This window comes from Nannospalax galili, unplaced genomic scaffold (assembly GCF_000622305.1).
Source record: "Nannospalax galili isolate Female #2095 unplaced genomic scaffold, S.galili_v1.0 scaffold624, whole genome shotgun sequence".
Lineage (NCBI taxonomy): Eukaryota > Metazoa > Chordata > Mammalia > Rodentia > Spalacidae > Nannospalax > Nannospalax galili.
This window is the reverse complement of record NW_008351633.1, coordinates 871,239-883,851: the sequence shown is the minus strand read 5'-3', so window position 1 is coordinate 883,851 and position 12,613 is coordinate 871,239. Positions and strand designations below refer to the sequence as shown.

Sequence of the window (12,613 nt, the reverse complement as noted above, 5' to 3'; positions counted from 1 at the left end):
TATAGACCAGGGTGGCCTTGAACTCACAGAGATCCACCTGCCTCTGCCTCCCGAGTGCTGGGATTAAAGGCGTGCACCACCACGCCCAGCTAAATAAAATATTTTTTAAGAAAGTTTTCCAATTTATAAAATCTTAGCGCAGCTTTCAGTGAGTTTTGTTAAGACAGAGGAATCAAAAGACCAAAGATACTACTGAGTTAGGATCAGAAGGAGGAACCCATTTAATCACAAAACCATGGCAAGGCAATAGGCGTCTATAAAGACAAATCACAAGGGCAGGTTTCAGGCATAAAAGCAGTGACCTGATTTCAGTGGGTATCAACTAACATTAGCAAAGCTACTTGGATTTTTCTGTTGATCTTCATTGTTGTTAAATAATGACAGTTTTGATGGTGGTAAAACTTCATTTTTTCAAGTGCAGGATGATCTGAGCTGAATGAGAAAAAGAATGATTAAGGAAAGAATGAAGGTAGGCCTGGCAACAGTTTGAACAACTACTTCTCCTAGTTTTGTTTTGTTTTGTTTTGAGACAATCTCATTCTATATAGTCCAGGCTGGCCTAGAACTATGTAGCCCAGGCTGGTTTCAAACTCATGCCAATCTTCCTACATCAGTGTTTAGAGTGCTAGGATCATGGGGTGAGCCGTCCCACCTGGCTCTCTTCTGTTTCTTACTGTAAGAAGGCTGGTGTTTCTAATATTGCCACATCATAAACATGCCAGCCATTCTAAGTAAAGTCATTACTGAAGCAAAATTCTAACCATTACATGGCAACATGATTTTCTTAACAGCAATACATTTAAATATAAAACAACTACATATATATATATAAATATTTTATTTCTTATGCTTAAAGTTCTAAAAATAATTTTCTAATTTTATTTTTTATAATGTTTCATTAAAAGTGGCATACTTTCTGAAACACTGGAAATGTGGAGTCTTTTTAAGAATTAAGCTTTGTCTTCACTAATAGATATTGGAGCTAAACATGACCTCTACATCACCTAAAAGGAATGATTTCTGTCCAGTTTCAACCCAAGTAAAAGACAAACCTGGTTAGGACCAGTTCTGCCCATTTAGATAAAACATCTCCATTCCTAAAGTTGTAGCTACTGAATTCTAAGAATGCCCCTCAGGTAAACAGGTTTATTAGCAGTTCAGATGCCTGTCACATGACCTGTCACTGGAGCTGAAAGGTGAGTCATCACTCCATGATACAAAGACCTTTACCACTCAAGTGCTCAAAACCAAAACAAAACAAAAACCCCCCAAAACCCAAAACACACAACTATGAGATCCAGCAGCTGCATTTGGCGCTCTAAACTCCAAATATGTCCGGATATCATTTGATCTTTCTCCTGCCAATTTCTTTCCTTCTAAACAATTTGGTCTGTTAGTACTAACTACTGCAGAATTAAACAAACAAAAATCCAGATTCTATGTTTTATACACTTTGAATTAAAATGATCTAAGAAATAAAATCTGCTAAAGATCACTGTCTTCCTTTTTTACATAGTGGTAATTCTCATGAACCCTATTTCTAATTTAAGATGTCCGTTTTAACAAGTTTCTGCAAGCTCCAATTTTATCATAATGTTTGTTCCTCCCCCACGTTATTGTGCATTTTCACTTTGACTTGTTTAAACAATAGAAGGGGTTGGCATTCTTTTAAAATGAACACACTTTGCTGTTATAAAAGACAGGCTGAAACTAATGGCCTCTAGCAGGTGTGCTGACAGCCTGCCTAGGCCCCTGACGTTTTACTACTCAGTGCTGTTGGCTGTTTGGACTTGATTGTGTAACATACACCTCCCCAAGGATAACCCAAGAATACAAAAATGTAAAATTCAAAGCATCTGACCTTGCTAACTTTAGTGCTTCTGGTAAATAAAGAGAAAAAAACTATTAATAAAAATTAAGGAAAAAATTACCTGTAGACTTGATTTACTCACATCAGAATCAGTCACTCTTTGCTAGAGTTTTCCCAACAGCCAGGTGGACCAAGACTGGTAGCTCTATATCGTCACTCTCAAACACTTCAGTGACATTTGCCAATGGTTTTATTACCTCTGGTTTTATAATACCATATTATGCTTTTCACACTGCTTATATTTCCCATTTTCAAAATGCAAATACCAAAAAATTACCACTCATTCCCTTATACAGTCAGAAACAGGTTTACTGGAATGTTTTCAGGTGGAGCTGAAGGCAGAAACATTGACAACGGAGCTTCTGTTGTCTCCATAAATGTGGAATGCCTGCAGAGCAACTGTAACACGAAAGAACGGCATTCTTGCTAATATTGACAGCATGGTGAGGCATCTCTTCCAGCATAATGATTTAGTACTTCCAAGACTTCTTGACCCCAGCCTGACCCGCACTTTAATACAATAATGAAAGTTCTTAAGCCACTAAAATACAATTATGAAATACTGTCATCAGCGTTTATATGTACACACAATGAACTGGCAAGTATCTAGTTTCAAATTAGATCCTTGGAATAAAGTGAAATAGAGTTCTCTTTGCCTCAAATATAGTTACTCAAAGCATATTTTGTTAGATGAGAAGATGACTGGGTATTCGCAACGCTCCAATTTGAAGTGGTACTTGCCTCTTAGTTTCTTGAAAAAGGAAATTTGAAAGTTATATACATAGGTTTCATCTAAATTATGCAGCAATCTTTTATTATTATTGTCCCAGATCTTGTTTAATGAGGATCTCTGTCATCAAATCAAGTATGGTATTTCACAACTATAAGAACTGGAAGAGAAAAGAGTAAAAAAAATACATCAACATCAGGACCACACGCTAGGTGAGAAGCACAATCCCTAAGTGTAGGCCATGCTCACTTCCAGAAGGGAGCAACGAGGCCACACTTCTGTCTGAGGTAACAGGTACGAAGCAAGAGAGGAAATGCAAATATCATAAACAACCCACATGTCTAACATTGGCATCCTGAGCAAACAATCATGGCAAAACAGTAGTATGTAGCTTCTAAAATATTATTAAAATATTTAATAACATGGAAAAATAATACACAAAACATTTATTAGGAAATGCACCTGATATGATTTTGATAAGCAATGCTTAATACTAATAGGAAAAGAACAAAAGCATATACAATATTTATATTAGCAGTAGCTATCTCTGTGTAGTAAGAATATAGTTGAATTTTATATTCCCTTTTTGTGCTATTCTGTATTTTGCATATTGTCCACTATTTAGGAAGGTTCTTGTTATTTGAGATAATTATGAAGTCAACATGAACACTGAATTAGTGACTACTGAACTACCACTCCTAGGGAAAATACAGGGTTAAGTTCCTGTGAGCCTCTGGTTATTACATTTTTGTCAACAAATTAATATATAATCTTGTTTCATGTTTCTGTTCAAAGACATTTCACTTTATATTATTAATTAAATAACATTGAACGCAAGGCAGGCAGCATAGTAACTCAAACCTAACCATGTATTTACTATTAAGGTAAATCAAAGCCTTACAGTTAGTAACATGGAGAATATTTCTGAACCATTCTTGAAGCTAAACCATGAAGTCAACAAAAAGTACAAAAATGTAGACTACAGACTATGAAAGGGTAGAGTGGGTCGTGCAATGAGGGCTGGAACAGGAAGGCAGAGATCTCCTTGTTTGACCCCAGCTGGAGACCTGTGGATCAGGAGAGTCAAATGGTTCCTGCTCTGAACCATCTGCAAATGACTGTGAAGCAACATGAGTACTGGGATTAAAACAGGTTTCAAAAAACTAGTAACAAATTCACAGATCAAATGATAAACTTGATTTTATTTCCTCTAACATTTTATTAAGTTTAAAAATAGCCTCACAAAATTTTTCAAATGGTTGTTTGTAGACCCTTTCCAGGTCTTCATGAAATCTCCAAAAGCACTGGTAAAAAGGCCTTGAAGAAAGGTAGATAAACTTGACCTTGAACAGAACATTAAGGATGAAAGGAGTTGTGCTTTTGTAACTAAAATCAAGTTCAAATCCACGAAAACAGAAAAAAATCATCTGGAGAATTTAAATGGATTTGTCCCTTGAACCCAGTATTACCAGATTGTAAAATGTCATACCTGAAAGTAGTAAATAGAAAAACGAGTACTTTGAGCCTAAGTGTAACAGACATCACATTTAGCCTTGAACAAATAGGTAAGGCCTGTGCTACGTTTCAGGTATGGCTGAGGAGAGCGGGCATCCTTTGGAAAATCTAACAAAAGGCATACTCTTTCCTACAGAATTATATATGTGCATATTTACATAGAATTTCAGACATTTCTCCTTATTCAGGTCTGAAGTCATTATTCAATCTTGACATTAGATACACTAAGTCAACTGGAACTTAAAGGAATTAAAATGATCTTAAAATAAGTCAGAGGCCAGCTTGGGCTACATGTTAAGAGCATTTAGGAGAGCCTGGGCTACATAGGAGACTGTGTCTCCGACAAAAAACAAAACCAAACCACCACCAAACCAAACCCTAAACCCCATAAAACATAAGACCCAATAAAGTAATAACCCAATAAATACTTACTGATGATCATTAGCAAGAGGATAGCAGCAGCCAAAGCCATGATGGCTTTTATCTACAACACACAAAAAGGCAAATCAAAGATTCAATTTGTTAATAATGACAAGATTATCTGTTCTACTTACTGCATTATTCTAGCTCATCAATAAGTAGCACATTCCCTGGAAGGTTTCCAATCTGTTGTCTCTCATGTGAACCTGTTTTCCATCCTTTTGTAAATAATCCTAATTCTCTCAAATTTGAGGGATTTTGCTTTGCTGGAGGTTATTACCCAAGGCTGTACTGCACAATAAACAGCAACAATGGAAGACTTTATGGGACTGGCCCATTTTGTCTATCGTTTCATATGCCTATTTCTAATGGAAGGCACAAAAATTATCCTTTAGCAGCTCTGTTCAAAGGTTGATTGGATGAATATATAGGCAGAGAGTCTGAATTATTTAATGTACAATGGTCCTCTCTTATCTGAGGGGTTATGTTCCTTATGAATGTGCCCCTGCCCTGCCAGTCCTGTGAATGCCTCCAATTATGGGTAGCACCAAATTCTGTATATGCTGCTTTCCCTATACATGCATGCTTATGCTAACATCTGTAAATCAGGTTCAGGAAGAGATTAACAGCTAATAAAAAAGGAATAACTATAACACTATATTGTAATAAGGCTATATGAGTTTGGTTTTTCTCTTCAAAGAGTCAAGACAAATATTAAAATGTTCAGACCACAGTTCAGTGTAGATAACTGAAAACATGGAATTGGAAACCAAGGACAGGAACTACTAAGCACATACGGCAGCACTCTTCACAGCCGTTTTCTCCAAGTCCGAGGACAGTTAGCTGTTTGCTCCCTTTCCTTTCTCTACAGTCCTGCTTCCTCCTTCATGTTTTAATCTCCGTTCTAAGGAATACACTTTAGATTCTTCATGAACAACTGCATTTAAGTAGCTTACTAGGGTATTCTGTTTCACAGTTAGGAGGAGAAACCTTAACATCAATTCTCAGCTGCTTGACATTTTGAGCTCATGTCACCTTTCTATATAAAACTGCCACAATCATCATTTAATTTAACAAATTACAGAAATAGTTTCATAAATTATAGGAAATGATTTCAATTCCTTAATGAATTAAAAGCCTTGTTTTCATCAAATCATGTCACATAATTAAAAATGGTCACCTCAAAAAAAGGACATTATTATAGAGATGACCTACTTTACTGACTTGTAAACAGAAACCAAAGTCTCCCTCCTCCACTCCCCTCTGTTTTTGAGACAAGGACTCATGTAGCTCTGGGTGGCCTGGAACTTGCTATGTAGACTAGGCTGTCCTTGATCTCACAGCTGCCTGCCTCTGCCTCCTGAGTACTGGCATTAAAGGTGTCTTCCACCACGCCAGGTGTCAATGAAATATTTCTAAAAATAGAATGACTGTCAACACTTGTGACATCATATTTGTGAGAGCAACAAAATGACCCCAAAATATATTTAAAACACTTTGTAATCTGGATGTAAGTCCCTCCTAAATCTTTAATTATGATAAATAAAATAATGTAGAAACAGATTTGGAACATATGGAGATAGTACCTACATTCAGTATGTACCTAAGCTTACATTATACTATAAAGTACTTTAATTCTTCATTTAACCTGAAACAATTTTGAAGTTGAATGGAATTTTACAGCAGTTTTTCCACTTTTCCCAAAACATATATTAATTTGTCCTGTTAATATAAAGTTAACTAGGCTTAACTTCAGACACTTTATATGGAAACATCAACATAAATCTTGAAACACCTTAGTGAGTAGAGTTTTCTTCCTTGGGTTTCCAATATTGGATGGGAAATGTGTAAAAACATCGCAACCAAATACATTTCCATTACTGGCCCTGAATACATTCCCTCATATCCAGCCGTAACTTACAACCACTGGCAGCTTCTCATGTCTTTTATTTCCTATCTCCTTTTTCATAAAACTCTTCCTAAAGCACTACTATAGAAGTCAGTCCAGAAAAATGGGAGGTATGGGAAAGTCTCTCCAGATGGATAGGAGCCCAATGTAGTAGTGATAGGGTATGGTGAGACTGAAGAAACAGAGCATTAGAAAATAGCAAATGGAAAATACTTGCTCTTTAAATGTTTTTTGCTAAGTTATACAACAATGTTGTTTATGACATGGTTGATGCTATTAGTGGTCCACAAAAGTGATATACTGTTTAAACAATAATCCTATGCTTTTTTAAATCTCTTAAAAACACTTTATTCCTTTGATCTGAACTTAAAGTAAAATCCAAAAATCCTTAGATATAATTTAAAAGCTGGCAAAAAATTACTTGAATGGTGCACGTGAGGAGCAGTGACTGGCTCATGAACCTGCTGGTTTTCTAAACTTGTCTATAGACAGAACATTTCTCAAAAAAGAAAGAAGAGGGAGGGAGGGAGGGAGGGAGGGAGGAAGGAAGGAAGGAAAGAAAGAAAGAAAGAAAGAAAGAAAGAAAGAAAGAAAGAAAGAAAATACAAAATTTATTCTTTGAAGAAAAAAAATCTAAAATAGAAAATTTAAGTTCTACATAAGAGGATTAATGAGACCTCCCTTCCTCCCTCCCTCCCTTGCTTCCTCAGTTCTATTTCTGGAAATAAGAATATTTAACAGGCAGACAGACAAAACTATATCCAAGGCAGCTCTTGAAAGCAATCCTTAACATATGACTAAATCAAGGTTAGGAATTTATTGCTGAATCTAAAATCAAGAGATTAAAAACAATAAGCCCATGCTTAACTTTTTCAGCAAAATAAAAAAATCAAACCCAGAATCAGGAAGAAAAAATATTTGCTCATATAACATTAAGTTTGCTAGAAAATCCTACAAGAGATATTTTCTGTAATGATTAGTAGCCAAATTTGATTTAAGAGGCCAATTCATTTCTTTTTCTTTCTATTTTTATTTATTTATTTTTTTTGAGACAAGGTCTCCCTGTAGCCCCAGCTGTAGTTCAGCTGGCCTAGAACTCGCTATATAGACCAGGCTGGCCTGGAGATCAATGTGTCTTTGCCTCCTCAGTGCTGAGATTAGAGTGCTGGGTTTAAAGGCATGTACTAACACATACAGCATCATTAATTTTTTAAAAAAACTTTGTTTTCCCTGCATGAATATAAATGTACCATAAGAATATGCCTACGGAAGCTAGAAGAGAGTATTGGACCCTCTGGAACTGGAGTTACAGAAGATTGTTAGCCACTACATGTGTGCTGGGAACCAAACTCAAGTCCTTTGTAAGAGCAGTCAGTGCTCTTAACTGCTGAGCCATTTCTCCAGCCCCAGAAAATTCATTTCTATAAAAATTTCTACAGGTTTTTCAAAACATTCCTCGTGGTGCAACAGTGGAGTGTCTAGTGTTATGTATGTAAAACCAGCAAATTTTCAACTGGATATAATGCCCACTCCTAGGGGTAGAACACACATCTGGTACTGTAGACTAGACCAACCCCCTGTGGTAGGGGAGAATATAGGCCCCAATGGGAAGCCACTGCAATTGTTTTGTTAGATGGATGTGATGCATCTGCTAAAGTACCATCCAAGTGTTTGTGTTTACACCCAAAGGTTATCAGAGCAGCCACTGTTTAGATGTCCTTGCCTCTTGCTGTTTATTTTTATAGTAGATGGAATCCTATACCACAGAAAAATGGGCCAACAGCCCATGGAAAACTGACAACACGGAGACAATAGGAGGAAGATCATCCCACACCTACCACCCCCTCCAAGGCTCAGGGACTTTTGTGGAAGAGGTTGACAGAATGAATGTAAGAGCCAGAGGAAGGTGTGGAGTGTTAACTAGAAGTGTCCTCCAACCACTATGCCAGCAAGCTATAGTCACAACTCCTGCCCCACACTCATCAAGGAGTCGGGGAGGGAGTCAGTTACCCCTCCCACCTAATCAATTGACCTTAACTGCATGTGGTGGAGGGGCTAAGGATATATAAGCCAAAAATGCCAAGAGGCACCTCTCTCACCATTTTCTGTGGCTATCAGGAAGTCACAGTATCTATACTTGAGCGTGGACTTTCTAGTGCAGCAGTAATAGGGGACATCCACTCTGTAAACAAACCCCCACCCTATCTCTGTTAAAAAATAAAATAAAGAAAATGATAGGTGTTTGGATAGATGAAAAGGATCTGACTAGACTGAAAGTGGATGGACTTGCACTGGGGAATGTCTGGGGACACTGACTTGACACAGTGGGCCTTAACATCCAGGAAAGAGTATATGGGTTGAAGTGGGGGACAGGGGGACTATGGGAGGGTACTGGTGGGGATGGGGCTATAAAGATGATTCAGATTGTTTGAGGTATTCTGTATGAAATACAACAAAATTTAGTAAGAACAAATTTTTTTAAGTTTCTACAGGTTTTTAAAGAGTTGTCCACAGTGCTTTCCATAGTGGTTGCACGAATTAGCATTCCCACCAGCAGTGAATGAGTGTGCCCCTTTCTCCACATCCTCACCAGCATTTGTTGCCTTCTGTTCTTTTGATCTTAGCCAGTCTGACTGGGATAAGATGAAATCTTAAAGTGGTTTTGATTTGTAGTTCCCTAATTATTAAGGATGTTTAGCACTTTTTAAGGCATTTCTTAGCCATCTTTATTTCTTCATTTGAGAATTCTCTGTCCAGATCAATAACCCATCTTTTTATTGGGTCTATTATTTTCTTGTTTGTTTTTTGAGTTCTTCATATATTCTGAATATTAATCCTGTCAGATGTGTAGCTGATGAAGATTTTCTCCCACTCAGTGGGTTTCCTCTTCACTTCCTTGGTTGTTTCTTTTGCTGTACAGCTTTTTAGTTCAATGAAGTCCCACTTGTCAATTGTTGACCTCAATGCCTGAGCAACTGACGTCTGACTCAGAAAGTCCTTTCCTACACCTGTATCTTATAGGGTACTGCCTATAATTTGTTCTAGCTGTTTAAGAGTTTTAGGTTTTATATTGAGGCCTTTGATCCATTTGGAGCTGACTTTTGTGCTGGAACCAGAAGGAAATGTATTAACTCAAAAACCTACTGAAAGATACACATACAATATCTGAACATAAATACATGTGTATACCTGTAGGATAGATAACAAGCAGTGCCAGACAGGAGAAAACCTCCCTTTGAGTTGTTGGCCAGGGTCATCCAAGACTCCCAAAATAACACAGGCTATTGCCACAGCCCTTGATTGCCTCCCAGAACTGGAAGATAAGACCCTACTGCCGAAGACAGGACATACTTTAGACACCGCACTTGGAGCAATGGAGTAGGAGTTGACCTGGAAGCCTCCTCACTGAAGACTAGCTCTCACAGTTCTAGAGGACACTATGCAAGCTGCTAAGGGAAATATCAATGGTCCAACCCCAGCTTCAAAGCCCAATAACGACAACAATGACTGGCACAACCAACTATAGCAGTGCAGTAGTGGCACTTTTATCTAGGGGGTAATCAACAGCTATCTAACTGGACTTAGAGCCTTCTCAGTGGGAGGGCACTCATGGGTGGCACTGTAATTATAGCCAAATACAAATGGCTGGAGAGGTCATAGATCCTAGAGAAAACACTATCTCTGTCATATCTCTACACAAATGAAATCTGCCTTACTGTATGCTAAATATGGATCCTTATATTTACAGACAAGTACACCATACACCAGTCATCAAACAAGCTTCTTTTGGCTTCTTTGGAGATGGAGGCTTATTGTAGAGTTTCACAACTGGTCACACAAAGAGAACACACATCTGAGAGATGCTCAGCCCTAAGTGACACATCTACAGAGGAATTTCCATACCAGCTCATGGAACATAGTGAAACGGGGTAAAGAGAATACTAATATATCCCTCAACTCTTGCCATCAAAGCTTCCTCATGCAACAGAGTGTGATGCACACAGAAGGCCTCAAGTGGCCAAGGTGTAAAGAATAAGAGACTGCAGAATGTATGTCCCTGGATAGAACTCCTATATTAAACCCCACTCACCCATGATTCAGGGACCATTGCGAAAGGTGGAAAGGTTGTTAAGAACCAGGGTTGGTTCATAAACATAGGAATCAGAGTCTTACTGGATTCTGGGAACTTGCTCATATGAACCTACAGCAATGATAACACCATGTACAAGACCTATGCTGACTGAGTCAGAAAAAAACCAGCATAGAATTGAGGAAATGGGCACCAGCTGAGGAGCAATTGGCAACTGATTACTGCTGGGTGAGGGAGAGTTGTTCTTCTTTAAGGGAGTGACTCTAGATAAGCTGACTAGACCCCAGTGGATGAACTTGTATAATGGGACATCTGGGTACAAAAGCCTAATCAGATAGGCCTTAATATATATGACAGAATATATGAAATTCGATGGGGAGGGGGGCTATAGGAGGATGTAGGTGTGTGTGGGGGGTCTAAATATGATAAAGGTCTATTGTATGAAATGCACAAAAACTCAATAAAAATATATATATAAATTTCTACAGGTTGAGATTGGTAAGTAGTGATATCATTTTTTTTCCTTAAAAGTCTTTTATTTCTTATTTCTCTGGAATAATGAGGAATAAAATGGAACTTTTTCCTTAATCTTTTTTAAAAAAATTTTATGTGTATGAGTGTTATGCCTGCATGTGTGTAAGTGCACCCATGTCATCCAGTGCTCGAGGAGGACAGAGAGGGTGTCAGATCCCCTGGAACTAGAGTTACAGCCAGTTGTTAGCCACTATGTGGGTGCTGGGATTTGAATCCAGGTCTTCTGCAAGAACAGCCAATGATCTTAACTGCTGAGCCATCTCTCCAACCCCATCCTTAATCTTTATCTTAGAACAAATTCTAACAAAGAAATTGCTTTTATTTTTTCTCATCTCAACAGAAAAATCTCATTTTTTTCTAGTCCCCAGTTTATTAACAAAAACCCCTGTATATAGTTACTATAATAATAAATTATTTATTATGTTATAAATTCTTCCCTAAAGTGCTATTAAGTTATAAGAAAAATGTATATTTGTTATTAACACATCTAAATAACTAAATTATTAATGTGGAGTATTTTCATAAAGAAATCTATGAAATCCTTTTAAACACTGCTTGATTACTATCTCTTTCATGTCCCACATTGAGAAAAACCAGGAGACAGTTACAGCTTTGCTGTCAAAGCTCAAATGCACTTTTCTCCACACGTCTCTGACCACTACTTTGATTCCTGATTCACTTACTTTGCATCCACGCCACCACATCTGCCTTCGGAGTTGTTTGGATCTGTTGCTGAAGGCGGTTGCATTATCTGATAAGCTTTCTATATCACATACAGGATAGAGAGAAAGATGAAATGACATAGCAGGAGTCTTTTAGCTAATCACACAAAGATAAGAAAACATTAATTGCTTATGCGAATCTGTTCTCTATTCTAAAATATTTATTTCTTATTTTATGTGTATGAGTATATTGCCTGTATGTGTATAAATGCTCCAATGTCATGCAATGCCTGAAGAGGACAGAAGAGGGCATCAGATCTCCCGCAACTGGAGGTATGGATGGTTGTTAGTTACCATGTGGGTGCTGGGAATCAAACTTGGGTTCTCTGCACGAGCAGTTAGTGCTCTTAACTGCTGAGCCACCTCTCCAGGCCCCTAAAGTTAATTTTTTTTTTAAAAGTTTTAAACTTTAAAACTTTTAAAAAAGTTTTTTAAGACAAGTTCTCCCTAGAGCCCCATCTGTCCTGAAACTCTCTACCTCAATCCAGTTTACCTCAATCTCCTAGATACCTGCCTGTCTCTGTCTCCTGAGTGCTGATGTTAAAGGTGTGTGCCACCACACCTGGCCTATTTATTCTCTATTCTAAAAAACAAAACACCATTGCAGGTCAGTTTGCGCAAGCAATTTTTTGCTATGAGATTAGAACTCATCTTAGGGCCTCAATACTTATAAATAACCTTCTTAATTCTAGCAAGAAAATAGTGTTTAAGAATGCCAATAGTAGCGGCCTATAAAATGACTCAGTAGGTAAAGGAACCTGCTGCTAGCCTGATGACCTGAGTTTGATCTGCAGGGATCCATGTGGTGGCAGGTTGTCCTCTG

The 12,613-nt window shown here is 37.7% G+C and overlaps 1 protein-coding gene across 6 annotated transcripts in view; it reads right to left on the bottom strand.

The window, feature by feature from the left end:
• Positions 1–203: 203 nt before the first annotated feature.
• Positions 204–12,613, bottom strand: part of Vamp4 (vesicle associated membrane protein 4) — a 35,853-nt gene continuing 23,443 nt past the window's right edge. For 2 of the 6 annotated variants that reach the window (XM_008848504.2, XM_029553755.1), the window contains exons 6-8: positions 11,752–11,831; positions 4,548–4,599; positions 204–2,760 (exon numbers count right to left, since the gene is read on the bottom strand). In XM_008848504.2, coding sequence (XP_008846726.1) covers positions 2,732–2,760; positions 4,548–4,599; positions 11,752–11,831 — 161 coding nt within the window. In that variant the 3' untranslated portion in view covers positions 204–2,731. The remainder of the gene's footprint in view (positions 2,761–4,547; positions 4,600–11,751; positions 11,832–12,613) is intronic. The other 4 variants (XR_003846302.1, XR_003846303.1, XR_003846304.1 and 1 more) reach the window with 4 other exon arrangements.